This window comes from Panicum virgatum, chromosome 5N, assembly GCF_016808335.1.
Source record: "Panicum virgatum strain AP13 chromosome 5N, P.virgatum_v5, whole genome shotgun sequence".
Classification (NCBI taxonomy): domain Eukaryota; kingdom Viridiplantae; phylum Streptophyta; class Magnoliopsida; order Poales; family Poaceae; genus Panicum; species Panicum virgatum.
Genome location: NC_053149.1, coordinates 50233151 through 50250416, shown reverse-complemented (window position 1 = coordinate 50250416; position 17266 = coordinate 50233151). Strand labels below are relative to the sequence as shown.

Here is a 17266-nt window from a genome sequence, read left to right as displayed (position 1 = left end):
TGGCCCGCGCCTCGCTTGCGACTGAGCAACTCGCGGCGAGGGTGGAGGGGAGAGAGAGAGAGAGAGTTGTGGTGGCCTGCCTAGTGGTGTGGTGCGGTGTGGCGCGGCGTTGGATTTCTCTCTCTCTTCTTGAAGGGATGATGCCGCAGCGCAGCCGGTGGGGGGAGGTTGCGTTGCGTCGCGAGGGAGGTGGCGTTAAAAACACACACGCACGAGAGCCCCTCCCCTCGTGCCGTGCGAGTTGCGACGCCAGCGACCCTCCGGTCGGTTTCGCCGAGCGCGACTCCGTGACCGCGCCTGCGTCTCCGGCTTGGCTGGCGCGAAAAAAAAAAGCAGCAGCGTTTTCTTTTCCTTCTCGAGACTTGACACGGGACGAGTAGCCCCACCGCGCCGGCTCCACCTGTCTGCCTGCCCCCACCTCAGCCGTCGCCGCCGTCAACCCATTTCTACTCGTCCCGAGCCGGGGACGGGCCGGGCAGTTCCGCCGCACGGAGGTTCCGGGCGGCGGGTCCGGTGGGCGGGCGCGGGCCGCCGAGCCGAGCCGAGTGGCGTCTGGCGGCGGGGGTCGGTGAACCGGTCGCAAGTTTCCTTGGGTTTCCGTGCGGGATCCTGTCCCGGCTCCCGCAGGCGTCGGCGCTTGACGCTTGCGCCGGTGCTCGGTTTTTGGTCGGCGCGGCGGCGAGACCCGGTAGCCCGGTCCCGGCAGAGCCAGACGCGCCTTTTCAGAGCCGGCCTCGCCTCCCCTTTGGCCTTTCGCTCACATGGGGATGTGCGCGTAATAGTATTCTATTCCCGGATCTCCGATCCGGATAAACACATGCAGGCTCGCTCATGTTTTCTTCCACCCACAAAACCCGTCGTCAACCGCTAAAAAAAATTATATGCATTGAGTACTAAATAAAATTTATTTACAAATTTTTTTCATAAATAAGGGTAACTTTTCGCGACGAATTTAATGACGGCAATTAATTGATAATTAGCTACAGTAATACTATCATAATCTATCTCTAATCGTACGGTCAAATACCTCATTAAATTTGTCTCCGAAGTAGCACAGAGGTTGTTTTGTAAACTGTTTTTATTTAGTACCTTAAATTATTGGTCAAAATTTGTGTTACTTGTACTACTGCACAAACCAATTAGGGTCCTTGTCATCAGCTGGGATCGCAAGGCCAAAGGAGGAGGTGCGAGCAGATTGCTGCGCGGAGCAGGAAGCTTCCGGTGTGCTCTGGCGCGTGCCCGCCATGATATGGTCACGCAATTATCGGTTGGTAGATCTGGATTGCGAGCCGGTACCTTTCTACGGAATAATACGCCATTGCCATGGATCGGTAGCCCGGTAGGGTTTGAGTGGGGGGCCTCCCTTCCCCTGCGTGTATGGCATGTGCGGGGTTAATCATGCGCGCATAGCATCGTTGCTGCTGCCTTTGCGCCCCCCCCCCCCCCCCCCCCCCCCTGTACTTCTTCACGGGCAGAGGTAGACACAAAAAGATCACAGAGGTCATTGTCATTTGCATACAGGATCACCAACACTGATAAACAGAAGTTTTCATAACATTTATGGAATATTTACTAGGCTCGCCTGACCCAGTAGCTGAGCCTAGCTTCGTCCATGCAGTTTCTAAGAATTTTGTTTAAAAAATGTGACATTATACTTCCTCCATTTCTAAGTATATAGCATTTAGGACAACCAAATTTAGTTCATTAATGATGAAAGTCGAACAAGTATCTTAAATTGTGTTTAGCACACGACCATATCTAAGCTGAAACAAAAAAAAACGTGCAAAAACTAGAACTCCAGGTTCAAATGTGGGGGGGGGGGGGGGGGGGGGGGGTAGCAACAAAATGTGCAGTTTGGTCATGCAGTTTAGGGCTTTCGTTCCTTGCAGTGGTTCCTATGAACACATATGCATATTTTTCTGACCGAACATCAGTAATGTACCTTCAGTTTCAGGATACAGTTTCGAAATGGACACATATAATATTTAATTGGTCCAATTAACGTAGCCTCACAAGTGGTGGCTTAGAAAAAATCAAGGGGTCAATCCCTTATGCATTAGATGACTACGTACTAATGGAAAAACTCAATAATGTTACCCGGTCTTTTCCCTCTAGAAAATTAGGTGTAAATAGCAACTCTCAATAATGTTACATTGTCAGGAGCCAGTCATTTAAACAATTATTGCATCTGTTTGATTGCTCAAAGTTTCCTACGGTTGCTTTCCTGCAAGATTGGAAAGGAAAATGTCGATCCGTATTCTTATCGTTCATACATCCAAAACTAGTATGCAAGGAATTGAATTCATCAAAAGAACATGGAATAGTTTAAACAGAACATGCAAAATCACAAATATATCCCAAATAGTTCGAACAGAACATGCTCAGTTGTATTTAATTTCAGATGAAGTGTTTCCCGTAAGCCAGGAAATGATTCTCCGTACTAACCATCAGAAATTCAGCTAATATTTTTTGCTGTGCAAAAGATATTCTTCATATATACCTCAACAACTTATGCGAAAAGAATCTCTGTAAAGCTGCATCTCTGCAGTTGTGCCGCGTGCAGCAGCATGTAGCACACATTTGACACGATTGTCGGGTGCGCATGCTTTTATATATATATATATATATATATATATATATATATATATATATATATATATATATATATATATATATATATATTGAAACGAACCAGACAGGAGAGCTGCCGATTATATTAAAAAGAAGAAGTAACGTCCAGACTGGGCACAACAACAAACAACAAAAAACAACACCGGCCGGTTGGATTGGGACATCAACACGGCCACACAACTCGACTCGAAACTCGACTCAACAGCATTCGGTTGGATTGAGACGTCAACGCGGTTGCAAACTCAACTCGACTCCGCACCAAACCTGCCATCCCCCACCAACGGCGACACCACCACACCGCCAACCCCCCCAAAGGCCGCTCCAAGAAGCAGAAATCGACCGCCGCGGCCGAGGGATCCTCCGAAGCGATGTCTCCAACGAGAGAAATGGCGTCCAAAGACGTTATCATCGCTGCTCCGATTGGAGCATGGCTTTCGCCAAATGGGCATCCCACCGGCGGGGAGATTAGGCAACATGCCAACGCCTCCAAGGAGGGTGCGCCCAAAGGCGTCACCATCGCAAGGCTTTCGCCCGCTGCCACACTCACCCGACGCGACAATGAAGCAGCCCGGAGAGAAGAAGGGGCCATCGCAGTCAACCACACCACCACGGCGTCGCAGATGCGCACCTGCACAGCCGCAAGCAGCTACGCCACCACGGCGTCGAAAGTAGCAGCAGTGCAGGCCGGTGGCGGCCATGCCACCACGGCTTAACCGAGAGCTTCGCAGGCACAACCTCTCCACGCCACCGCTCCATTGCAGCACAACAACACGCCAACGCCTAGTCGCTTGAGCACCCGCTTGCCACCGTCGCCCCCACATGGCGCGACGCCTCCTCACGGGCGTAGAGCCACCTCCACCGCGGCCGCCTCCACCGCGGACGCCTCCGCTTCCGCACTCGCGCGCCTCGGCGCCTCCTCGCCGTCTACGCCTGCGCGCTCACGACGCCACCGCGCCCACGCCTGACTCCTGCGCTTCGCTGTCCTCGTGCCTGGGAGCCGCCCGCCGCCGTGCCCCGCGCCTGGGAGGACCCGGCGCATGAGCCGCCACCGACGCAGATCCGCCACCATGGCCGCCGGATCCGGTCGCGGAGACACCGGATCTGGGCAAGCCGGCACCGCCGCGGCTCGCCCCGCGGCGTGACCCTCCGACACCATGCGCGGCCGCGCCCGCCAGGCGAAGGAGGATGAGCAAAGGTGGCCCCGCCGCCGCCGTCCTCGCGGGCCGCACGGGCTTCCAACGGTCGGCTCCGGCGGCGGCGCTGTGACGGGGAGAGGGAGAAAGGGGGCGGCGGCGACGGAGGGGGCTTCCGCCCGTGTCGCCCTGCGCGGGGGCAATGCGGGGGAGAGGGAGAAAGTCACACTGGAAGTATATACATATATATAAGTTTCTTGGTGGGTGTTTAATTGTTTATAAACTAGTGTTCCATTTGGATCCAAGTGCTAATAGGTGAAAGTGCTAGCTCATATAAATTGGTCAAACAGGCTAAGATTTAAAACCTTTAGCATGTATATGGGTACTAATATGAGCTAAACTTTAGCACTTAATTTTTGACCATAAATTCGCGGTCACGCCCTGATTTTTTAAATTTTTGACTTTTGTCGCAACGTGGACTACCCTACACCTCTCCTTCAAAATGCTTTTTTCTTTTTGTTGTTCTGGATTGATAGCAAAATGATCCAAACTGCAGGAATTTACGTGTATACATGTACCAAACTAGACAAAGTTTCTATACACGGATCCGGTTGATCCGACCTCTCTACTCGACACCTGTGACTGCCTTGTCCTCATGGTTTCTTTCTTTTGCATCGGTTGATTGGTGTCATCCGAGAGCCGTGTTCCTCTGTTTAGTTAAAAGCACGCAACATGATATGGCGTGGACCAATGACAGTTGAAACTTGAATAGCGTTTCGCACGGCTTCGTTCGTACCTTGACATGGCGCAGTTCGCACGCAGTCTAGTCAATTTTGTACTACCAACAGTTTGCGTGTGCTGCAAAGGGGGGAAAGAATGCGCAGCAGCAAGTATACCGTCTCAACCCTGCTTCATGGCACCAGCAAGCTAGCGAGAAATTGGTAACGGTTAGTGCCTCCCGTTAGAGGCAATAATCACCACACGTTATTACCGCACCTGTGCCGATGTCACATACTATATTTTCGGTAACTTGGCACGTGACGGCCGCCATCGCAACAACTTTTCTTGTTTCTTTTTTTTCCCCCCAAGACACCCAGCTCCAGTCCAACTTCACATGGCAGCGCGGCGGCGTTACGGACGGACAGACCGGCGCGCTCGAGCCGTCGCTGTTGCTCGAAAAGCGGCGTCCACATCCCGACGCCCGGGCCCAGAGCCCCCCATCCCGATCCCGATGCCGATGGAGCTCGCCGTTGGCTCGCGCCGTCGGTTCCTGAGCGCGCCCAGGGGCAGCTACGCCACAACCGGCAGCAAGTCCCGGCCCTGTCCTCGATCGAGCACCATCCGCGGCGGCGATCCGTTCTTCATCCTCACGCTGCGCTCGCCGACTCGCCGTCGATGATCCCCAGGGCGACGTGCACGGTGCACCACCCACCCGAAGCCCGCGTGCGGACACGCCCGCAGCAAAGATGCAGCGAGAAAGCGGGAAAAAAAATTATACCGTCTCGCGGAATCGGAAGCGGACACGGGCGCGCGGCGCGGGGGGATTCCGGCGGCAACTTGCGCGAGTTGCCGGAAGCGGACGGCCGAGATCGAGCAAGAAACTGACCGCGCGCCGGCCGCGATCGGGCGGGCCGGGAAGCCGACGGCGCCCCCGCTGCGGTCTCGCTACCAGTCGCAGGCCGGTGATAAGCTGCTTTTGGCTGCTGGTTATGCACGCATGGCTTGGACGTCCCTGGAATTTAATGATTGCGATAATGATGAGTACTAACAAGACATCAGAGTGCCGTCGGTTTTGTGCTGCTACATGCATGCGAATTTGTGTTGATGTGACATTATTCTCGGTCACAGCAGCCAATAAGAACCTTCCAGGAAAAATGATTTTTTTTTTGTAAATTTCAGCTCGCTATTTTTCACACGCGCGATACGAGTGGCCGTGCCCGCGAAAAATAACGAGCTGAGATAAGGAAGAAATTTATTTCCAAAACTTGAAGGAAGGAATATGTTTCCTCCAAATAGGTTTGAGGAAGAAATTTTTAAGTTTCATGCTAGGCGCGAGCGTTGTTAAGCATAACTAAAACGCCGAGCAAGACAACAAAAGTGTTACTAGATTTGTACTGTGTATGTATGTAAACTGTGTTGATGTGACACTGTCGGTTACATAATGAGAGGGGAATCATGCAGGAAAAAAATTGTTGAAATATCAATACAAGAGAAATGCTACTATATTTGTACTGTAGGTGTGTTGGTGTGACATTCTCAGTTACATAATGAAAGGGGAACCATACAGCAAAAAAGTGAGCTCCTTCATTTTGACACGCACGCCTAAGAGGATATTTGTAGGCTGCTGCTGGTGCCATTAGTTGTTAAGGGTGAGTATGACAAGAAAAAGGCTATAGCAATCTTATTATGTAGATAGGTTGTTATAGCTAGCTAGCTAGCTAGCTCATTGGTCGATGTCAATCCATAAATCTTTGAAATGACAGTTAAAGATTTTTGGAAAACTGTCAATCCAAAAATCTTTGAAATGACAGTATATGAAATTTATCTTTCAAGAAAAAAGACTAAAAACAGGATTTAAAGACTTTGGCCGATACGCTATCAACCGAAACTTTATCCTACGATCATTCTATTCCATGTACAGTGATCTTTGGTTAGGTTTAGTACTAGAAAAATAGGACATCTCACCTTCACAGTTAGCACAAGTATTTCCTCGGTCAGTTTAACCGCTTTTCCTCCTAAGAGCTAAACTAAGATATTTGTAGGTTTCACTATTAGTACCATGGTTGTTAGGATGACCAAAATAAATAGGACAAGAAAATTGCTAAAATTTGATACATACAGTTGTGTTACAGCTACCTAATAGCTCGATCGGTATCACACTACACCAAAAATGTAGAAATATTGGTGCTAGGGTCTCAAGTTTGGCCAACAATAATCAACTTGCATCATAAAGAAAACATTTTTCCCAGGTAAATAGCATCAAGAAAATAATTATTGTTCTTAACTCATGAGGGATCTGTGTATGATAACTTGTGCTTGATCCCTATTAAAGCTGGGATAACAATCCTCGCAAAAAAAAAATCCTGGCGTATGCAATTATTAAAATATAGAATGCAGACGTGGCGCATAGGAGAGCAGGTGGTCCCACATGTAGATTTTGGAACCTTGTTGAAATATGTATGTATGCTTCAGCATCAAAGTAAAGCAATCAGGGCAAAGCCAATTGATCACAACTCAGCAAGCAGGACATGGACACTCTCCTACTAGGCATAGCAACTAACTCCATCCAATAATTGAGATTGGAATTAATAATCTAAAAGCTGCCCCACGCATGCCTCTGTCGGTCAGGAACATGATTGGCCGATTTTTTGCTGACATAACAATGCGATCCGGATCTAATAACTATTAAGGTGTTCCTTTCACAGTGCTGATAATTATATCGTTCGTGATGCTGACATTTGAAGAATAATGCACTGCTCAGGGGTGGCAGGGGCGGTATGCATCACCCTCCGTTCCAAATTGTAATTCGTTTTAGGAAATCTAGATATATATAAATTTTGCTACGAACCTAAACATATACTATGTCTAAGTTTACAGTAAAATTTATGTACCTATTTTTGCTAAAATGATCTATGATTTGGAACTGAAAAAGTATTACTCTAAACAATAACTAGTCACTGGTGCTTCATGCCAGTGAGGCTAATTTGGGAAAAGGAGGCTGCAGCTCCGGCTTCGACAAATGTAATAGTAACAAAGCATTTTTAAATCAGTGCAAAAAATAAATTTCCTAGATCAAGGTGCCACGTGGTCCGCACGCCCTTGGCAGCACGCCGGATGGTGGTCGACTTGTCGGGTCCCATGGCGTTATCCACTTGACAGGCACAGTCGCGAGCGAGGCTGCGAGAGGGTGGCCACTCTCGGAAACTTCTCGCCGGCTCGATCGTGTTGTTCAGTGGGAACTCCGTACACAGCTCGCGCCCACTGTTTACAGTTACAGGCCGACCTGGTAGTGGCAAGCAGCAAGCACCCACTGGTTCAGGGCACCCGCAACAGTCCTAGCCAGTGCTAGCGACGTCGCCGGCTCAAACGAGCTCGGCACAGTGCCGGCGGGGGCGTGGGCGAGCGTGCTGAGAGAGGAGACGGCATCGGCAACTGTGAGCGCTAGCGCCGAGAGAGTCACTAGCTCGGCACGGTGCGTCACTGTTCATCGATTAAAAAACCAAATCGCCGGGCAAATCGCCCACTGCTGCGGACGCCCTCACAGCTGCAGGCTGCAGCAGCATTCGGCAGAGACGAGCCTCTGCTTTGTTCTTTGTAGCTAGTGCATGAAGCTGTAGCAGACGATGGGATGGGGCCGAGGCCGATCTAGTGGCCCCTAGGACGGACTCCATTTCTGGAAGACCCAATCATGCCGCCGGCGGGCGATCGGAGACACAGACACGGTCCCTTTCCTCCCTTTAATACGATAAACGGATGGCTTGGATGCAAGCGTGGAATCGCCGGCAATTATAACTGATCGCCACCACATTCAAAGCGCAAAGCAACATGCCGAAAGGTCAAAAAGCCAAGCCTAATTGTGGTTACTGGAGGACATGCTCCTTTTTAACCTCCTTTCCCAGTACTGTATGTGCTAGCTTTCGGTCACCCGGTGTGCGATTCTCCTCTAAAGCTCGTAAAGCAACCAACTGTGCGGTGAGCTTATCGGCTGCGGACCAGCGTGGCACCTCGATCGTTGCTTCTGGGCTAAGTAATTCTACTTTGCATAATCTATTTCGACTGATTTAAGTAAGTAACTATAGGTACAGTCTACAGGGGGCACATGGTATTTTTCAGTTATAGACTGCAGCCATCAGGTGCCCTGGCGGCCAATGCAGTGCGATCAGACAGGTTTCACATGTAGATGGATTACAGTTCAAGAACAGTGACCGGTGGCAGTGTTCTACGGCTAGCAGAGAGTAACATACGCACACGCGCCTACGAAGGCCAAACTGGCAGATCGGCTTCAGCTAGCTGTTCATCTGGATTGAACAGAGAAGCTAGCAAGGTTCTAAATAGCGGTTTATAGGTTTATATCTCGATATAGCACGCTTTAGCCTGCTATAGCCTGCCAAATCGTTGTTATAGCCTGTTGCGGCGACCTTCTCCAGACGTTGTAGCGCCGCTATAGCTGGTCTATAGCCCGCTATTTAGAACTATGGAAGCTAGTAGCATCGCTACGACGTTACCACCATTAAAACCCCATCTGATCATTATCACCGCGCGCGCACGGACACGCACGGCAGCGGCGACATCGACGGGGTCGGGCAGCGGCAGCGGCACGCGCGCCGCGCAGCACGGCGTGCCATGGCATGGGATCGATCCACAGCCACATCGGCCAGCCGGCCGGCAAGCCTATCCACAAGCCGCTGCCTCTTGCCTGCCCGTATGGGCAGCGCGCGCCCGGCTCTGGCAAGTGTGGTGTGGCTGTGAAGTGCCCGAACCCGGCCGGCCGCGGCCATGCCCCGCCGCTTGCGGAACTGGGCTCGTAACGGCCGGCAAGCCTATCCACAAGCCGCTGCCTCTTGCCTGCCCGTATGGGCAGCGCGCGCCCGGCTCTGGCAAGTGTGGTGTGGCTGTGAAGTGCCCGAACCCGGCCGGCCGCGGCCATGCCCCGCCGCTTGCGGAACTGGGCTCGTAATTCTCCCGGAAAGGGAAGGGGACGTTAAGGGCGGCGGGCCACGGCTTGCCGGCCGGCCTGCTGGTTCGGTCCATGGCACCTTTGCCTTTTTTTTATTGATACTCGGCAGGCGGGACCTTTGTTTTTTTAGGAGCTTTGTCTGCTAGCCGCCTCTAGAGTCTAGATTCACAGTTCAGCAGTTGCATGCTACTCCTACTTCCTCTTGCAGTTGCATACTTGCTGTTTCTGTGCTTGCTCCGGTAGCCTCTTGCAGTTCCTCTTTCGCTCTCCTGCCCAGAACAGAAAGGCTTCGCCGATGGATGCAGGCATGCAGCACTGTATATCTTCGGACTCCGGTAGCCTGTCTGGCAACGCCAACGCTTGCCGTTCCCTTTGCTGTCCCGGCCAGGAAGGATCGTCCGGCCGCCCAAGGACGTGCGATCCGGTGCCGATGAGGAACACCTAGGAACAGTGACGCTCCTGCGCTGGGCAGTTGGCCACCGCGCGATCGATCCCTATTGGTCGATCTCCATTGGATACGGCAGGCAGCAGGCAAAGGCAATTGCTTTCGCCTTTCTAGTTTCGTGGCGGGGATGCACGGTGGAAGACATGCGTCGCCACCTTGCCTTTCTTTCTCTCCCCGTCATTGCCCTGTGGGCCTGCTCTGCTTCTGGGGCTCCCCCTTTGCTGCAGGCAGGCCCGGACAATGCGTCTTGCCCTTATTTAGTTGCATCTAAAATTCTAAAACTTTACAATATTCCACATCACATCGAATCTTTGAACGCATGCATGAAATATTAAATGTAGCTAAACAAAATAACTAATTACGTAGTTTGTCTGTAATTTGCGAGACGAATCTTTTGAGTCTAATTAACCCATGATCAGATAATAATTACTAAATACAAACGAAAATACTATAGTACCAAAATTCCAAAAGTTTTTGCAACTAAACAAGGGCTTGCTCCAACCTGCAATTCACGCCAGGTTTCGAGCAGAAGCAGATTCTGCGCGGGGAGAATTGTTTCTAGGTTTGGTGTTTCAGTGTTTCTGTAGTCTAGCCCTGGAATCCGAGGTCGTGGCAGAACTTGCTGGGGGACCCAGCAGTCTTCACGCCATTTCTTCGCCTCTCCTCTCATCCATTTGTGCTGTCGCCTACCCAAGAATGCACGATCTGTGCAGTCGATTATCCTCCGACGATCATCATCAAGTCGTGGTTTGTGTGATGGTAATCCGGAAGCGGGCGTGGTGGATGATTCATAAACACCAAATTATAAGCAAGCTCGCCGCAGCCGCTACCACCTGTCGTCGCTGCAGTCCAGCTGACAGTAACTCGCCGGGAAAAACCGGCAGCCCGCGGCGCGGGCAGGCCACATGCGTGATCCGTCACGCCATCGACACCAGTAGAGGATGATGTGTCCGCCCCTCTCCTCTGCGCTGCGCCTCCCGCTCGCTGAATGATCGAATTGGATAGGCACGCCACGTTGGCAGGTTCTTGCGCGCACGGAGCGCGTGCGCGTCGCCGGCGAAAGCGATCGAGCGCGTTTACTGCGCGAGGCGACGTGTGTGTGCGCGCGCGCGCGCGGCCCTCGTCCGCCAGCCGGGAAAGGCAAAGGATTTCTTGGCTTCTGCCTGACTGCCTCTTCTTGGGCTTCCTCTTGTGGCTAGCTTCCGAATTGTGTTCCGCGACGCAACTCTGGCGTCGTGAAGAACGAACGGAAGGAGAGACGGCATCGTCGTCGTGGTAGCTAGGCTCAAGCGAGGCGTAGACGTGTAAACAATGGAGACTTGGGAGAGATCAAGGAAACATCCGAACACACCACACGCGCGCCATGATGTGCCTTGCATTTTGTGAGGTGGAAAAACTCGTACGGACCAGTAGCACCGAAGGCAGAGGGAGCGAGCTGCGAAGACGAAAATATCAGACTTGGGTTGAGCTCCACGTACAGCCCACGAATCCAAAACGGGCCTCAGCGATCGAGCCCAAACGTTGACCTACTTCTTTTTGGCCCATCCATACTGGCTCCGTCCAGCCCACTCTAGATTGATCGAGCACCATTCCTAGTAGTACAGTATTGAACACGCTGTCAGAAAATCCCGCATTGAACATACGGCCTGATAGCTTCGGCAACTTGAAGCCATGACAGACTATTTTTTAACGACCAGTAATAGAGGAGTTGTACAAAAACTCCATCAACATGACAGCAGCGACAACCACGACCACAAACAACGAAAAAAACGACCACTAAACTTCCGGTATACTGGCACTTCTGAAGTGCCCATGGCTTCATGCCTTGAGACCAAAGCCCCAAACCAATGATCAAGTATCAAAGAAGTATGTTTCTTCCATTCCTGAACTTTGACTACATCCCTCTTCTGTTTCTTCCATTCCTGAACTTCGACTACAGCCCTTGCTCCCAAAGAATACAGCCCTTGCTCCCAAAGAATACTGAAACTACAGCTGCCTGTTATGGGTTTTCAGTCTCAGTAATGACGTTGGTGGGAGCAATATTTGCCTTCTAATCAGCAATCAGGCAGCCTTTTGCCCTGGGTCGCGCCAACCATAGGGTAACCACAAAGCCCTAGTCTGCGAGGCCAGCTTCACTCGGAAGGGGGTGAAAATATGCTATGCCACGAGAAGCAATATCCCACGCATACATTTTCTCTAGGTTGCTTTTTCGACAGATGCGAAGCAATGGATTGCACATAGCATCATAAATTCATCTAACATTCAAGCTACGAACAAACATAAACCAACATTTGAATATGGTCAACTAGATAAATCACCAAAACTTAAATCATAGGAAAACAATAATCTGACTACCCGTAGGGTATGATACAAGTCTAAACGTGCAATATGTTATTGCAACAAGTCGGCCCCAAACTTAAAAGAAATTAGGACAGGTACATAGGAAACATAGATAAATAATTCACTGGTTTGGTACATCATAACGACAATAGCATAACCTTTGATAGTAGAAACCTAAAACATCTTTCAAGCAGCCCTTGATTGTAAATAGCTATCCAAGGTTACCTTTATTCGAGATCCAAAGAGACCTCTGTATCCTTTCTGCCTTCACGCAGCAGCTGCTTCACCACTCTTCTCAGCATCTCCATCTGCACCTGCAGCTGCACCAGTAGCCTCTGCCTCTGCAGCAGCATCCATTTCCTGTGCAGTAGCATCGACGTCCTCGGAAAATGGACGCACTTGCTCCTCCTCAGGAAGTGGTTCCTCAACATAGTCATTCTCAAATGCATCATTCGGCACTTCATAAAGCCGGACCTGAGGCTTCACTGGGTCCTTAACAAGCACATACTTGCCCTCTCCAAGCTTCATACAGACATCCACAATCGACTTCACAATTCCCCACATGTTTGCGGTGTTGAGATTGATCTGTGCAGCAAAATCCCTAGGCTTGTACCCAATCACACTGAGTATGAAATGGTTGTAGTGATCGCGGGGGTGCAGACGCGACACATAACCCAACTTCATCATGTCTGCACCGGCAAGCAATGCCTGAGTAGTCCAGCGTGCAAGCTTGTTGGCATTGTTCTTGAGCTCAGTAGCAAGCACAGCTCCCCGCTGGGTCTCAAGCTTCTTCCTCCAGTCAACACCAGTGACCTTGGGATCAAACTCATTCAGAGCATTGAGTGTAAGGAACTGGCGCTCACCACGTGGATCAACATTCACGGCATGAACCTCACAGCGCGCAACCAAGCTGGTCTCATCATCAAGCTTCCATCGGCGGTAGCGATAAGCAACAGAAGCAGCTTCCTCCCCTTCAGTGGCAAATGGGTTAGGCTCATCGAAAGTGACCTTCTCACCATTGCGGAGCAGCACCTGCTGCGAGAAGTTCTGGTTGATGTATGTGGCCTCAACTGCGAGGGAATGTGCAGAGTTGATGTCTTCCTTGGCCTCGGGGAGTGGCTCCTGGGCGGTTTCGTTGACGGTGAGCAGATCAAGCTGAGAACCATCACGCTTGTCAAAGAACAGTTTGTTGCCCACGCGCTGAATGACAATGTCCCAGGACTGGACACTGCGGGGCGCACACATGAGCGCCGCCAGGATGGTGTCAGTGGCAAAGACCGTGGCAGTGTCATTCTCGGCAAGGCGGCGGATGACGGGGTCGTCAGTGGTGGTGACCTTGAAGAAGTTGCGCGACTTGAAGCGCTCCAAACGGCGCTCCGCCCTGGGGGTGACGCGGTCAAAGGCGCGATCGTAGAACTCGACGGCGCCGCAGACCAGGAGATCCTCAGGCTGGTCGGCTACAGCGAACGAGAGCTTGGAGAAGGACGAGAAGGGGATCTGCTCCTTTACCGACCACTCGGGCTGGATGTCGACGGACGGCTTGGCGGACGAGGAGGGCCCGCCGCGGTTGAACTGGTGGTGCGTGCGGCGGTTCTGCTGCCAGTGGCGGTCGCGGCGAGCGCGCTCCTTCTCGGCCTCGCGGCGCCGGGCCTCGACCTCCTCGTCGCGGCGCTGCGGGAGCTGGGGACGCTGCTGGAAGCGCCAGCGGGGCCCGAACCGCGGGTGCCGCGGCGGCGGCTTCCCATCGACGAGGCGGAAGGAGGCGTCGTCCGCGGACGCGAGCCCGACGGAATCCTCGAGCCCCGCGAAGTCGAAGACGGTGTCGCGAGCGGCGGCGAACGCCCCCGGGCCCGGCGGGTTCCGGGTCCAGTCGGCGATGCGGCCCAGCTTGTCGGAGCGGGAGAAAGGGGCGAAGGGGACGGACGCGGAGCCACCGCCCAAGGAGGACGGCGCGGCGGCGGCCTCAGGCGGGCCCCACCCATCGGGATTGTAGGGGACGAAGCCCACGTCGAAGCCCATCGCGGTCCGGCGGCGGCGGCGACGATGGCGGATTGGGGATGGCTCAGGCTTTCTCAGGAATTGGTTGGATCGGGTTGGGTGTAGGAAAACGCTAGGCGGCGCCGCGAGGGTTCGGGAGGAATTAGGGTATGGTGCGCCACTGTGAGAGCGATGCTGAAGTGCTGGGCCCACGCGTCAGTCTCCTAGTTCAGATGTTACCGAAAGTCTCGTCAATACCATGATCGGAATATCGGATCTCAGAAAGAAAAAAAAAATCATGTGGAAATCGTCTAAAATGTTATCGCTGAAACGCTGAATTAAACTGCAGCCAATTCTTACGTAGGACAACCTGCAGAAATAAATTTGCAGGTCTCTAAGGATCATGAAGTGAGTGTTGTGTGTTAGGCCAGTCCAATGGAAGTATCGTGAGAGTGTCATGAATATTAAATTTGTTGACATGGTAGAAAAGAGAAATGGAAGTGTCATGAGATGTGAAAGAAACGTCATCACCATGACACTCCTCTAGCTCAGTTACCTAATTCACAGTCTTAGTAGCTGTGCGATGACACTCTCCAACTAATCTTATTTGTCATAGAACCGTTTATTAAAGTTTTCAATTCAGCACACTCACACTTAAGTCTAATTATTATTTTAGTGATAAGTGACGTGCTTTCAATCACAAGGTTCATGTGATGAATTTATCACCTCAAGATATGTGAGCCTAGTTTCGCAGATATGCTTATAAAAATAGGTGTGTATATTTATGTGGTCATAAGAAATATGTTTATAAAAAATGGTCTATAAGTTTTGATTTTTTGATTTTTAACTTTTTTAATAATATTTTAATTTCAACCCGTATTGGTTTTTATTTGCAGCGAGTAGCCCATTTGGTCGCGCCACTTGCCCTGGCGCGACAGATAGGCTCTGTCGCGCCAGTGCATGTGGCGCGACAGGGTGGCCACGCTGGCGGCCCTAGCCAGCGTCGCGCCGCGTCGGCGATGATGTGACCCTCCCTGTCGCGCCACATGCACTGGCGCGACAAGCCTGTCATGCCATGTGGGCTGGCGCGACAAGGCCAATGTCCTGGGCCCACGCTGACCCCTTCTCCCCCACCCTCCCTTTCTTTCCCTCCTCCTCCCCGACCAGTGCTGCAGGCAGGGCGACGGTGCCGGCCGCCGCCCCCCAAGACCCCCCCCCCATTCGGATTTTTTGAGGGGAAAAAGTGGGGGGAATCGTTTCTCATCCTTGTCCGAAGGTATTGCCCATAATATCTCATCGTTTAACCGTGTGCATTAGTAGTTATTGGTGGTTTTTTTTATTAGGGTTAGGTTCTTGATATGAGAAACGGTGGTGTTGTTGATAGTTTTCTCATGATTAGGGCTTTAGATGATACGTAGATGGTACTCTGCTCTCGATTTGGACGTGAGGTAGTACGTGCATGCATCGATTAATATGATTTCTAGGATTGAGTAGTGGGGATGTTAATATGAGTTACATGTAATTTTATTTCATAGTTTTACGAACGTACATATTATATTTTGAACGCTGGTATATTGTGCTTAATTAGTATATACTTTGTTTCCATAAGTATTTTGTTTTTGTTTCCATAAGTATTTTGTCTATTTCACATGACAATGGAATTTATGTATCTACAGTACACATGGCAATGAGCGATGCCCGGTACAAGCTGCTTGGTGGTGATGCCCGGTACAAGCTGCTTGGTGGTGGACAGTACCCATCCGAGTGTGATGAGGATGCCCCAGTCCCTCCTGCCCTTCCAGTTCCATTCTGTCGTTGTGAACCGGGCAATCAACTGGCAGTAGTGAAGCAATCGAGGCATCCCAAGACGGCCGGTAGAACATTCTACATATCCAAGTGGAATGATTCATTGAATTCTTGCCACTGCTTTTTCTTTCAGTGGATCGATGGTCTGGATAAGTTCGATCCTAGAATTCGGCTGTTCCCTTATTATCGGTCAGAGCCGTGGGCGTACAATGAGTTTAGACGATGGGTCGATCGATGTCCACGATTGTTCTTCAGTTATGCATTAGAGTAATAGTTCTTTTTTTATGTTAACTTGTGCCAATTGTTAATGGATCTGGTATTCTGGTGCACAAATGAATCGAGTTTCTGCCCCTGACAGCAGAGTTACCCATTTAACCGTGTCGTGCAATGGCTACCGGTTCCTGAACACGGTTTCGTGGCGCGCACGGGTGAGCACCATGGGTTTCTCGTTAGACATATCACATTAGATTTGTCTCAAATCAGATTTGTTAAACTTTGATTGAATTTATAGAAACTATAGCAACATTTATACTATCAAATATATATGCATTATCAAAACATATATCATGATGGATTCAATGAAACAAATTTGAAACAGGCAGCAGGTAGCAAGTGCCTTGTCGCGCCAGTATGGGTGGCGCGACAGAACAGCCGTGCCGCGCCAACGACTGCCCAAGACCAGAAAGGGCTGCAAATCGCGCACAAATCCACTCCCAACAGCGCGACAGAGTAGACTTGTCGCGCCAGTGTTGTTGGCGCGACAGAGCCACACTGCCGCGCCATGGAGTGTTAAAGTCCAGAAAGGACTGCATTTTTGACTTGGTGGCGTGGCAGATTCCTTTGGTCGCGCCATTCCCATTGGCGCGACAGAGAAGGATTGGCGTGCCATCCTTGTTGGCGCGACATACCCTTTCTGCCGCGCCTTGTTTTCCCACAGCCCAGAAAGAGCTGCATTTCGCCTGCGGTGGCGCGAGGGCACAGTTTTGTCGCGCCACCCGGAATGGCGCGACAAGCACATAATTCGGCCATCTAACTACCTTGGTGCTCTGCCTTGCTGCTCCCTCTCGCTGATGCTTGCTTCTGCTGCTGCTCGCCGCTGCTTGCTTCTCCTGCTGCTGCATGCTTGCTTCTGCTGCTGCTCAATGCTATTCTTGTTGCATGGAATTCATTATGAAAGGGTCGGTGGGGCGCCGTTACAAGCTACAGTGTATCATTACAAGCATCTTGTCCATCACAACCTAAAGTGGTCCATGACAA

General features: G+C 51.2%; 1 protein-coding gene across 1 annotated transcript; it reads right to left on the bottom strand.

Annotated features, from left to right (window-relative positions):
* Positions 1-12184: 12184 nt before the first annotated feature.
* LOC120672636 (eukaryotic translation initiation factor 3 subunit D-like) lies at positions 12185-14392 on the bottom strand. The gene has a single exon (XM_039953146.1). It carries the CDS (start codon positions 14243-14245, stop codon positions 12494-12496), a length of 1752 nt encoding a protein of 583 aa, XP_039809080.1. The 5' UTR covers positions 14246-14392; the 3' UTR covers positions 12185-12493.
* Positions 14393-17266: the final 2874 nt, after the last annotated feature.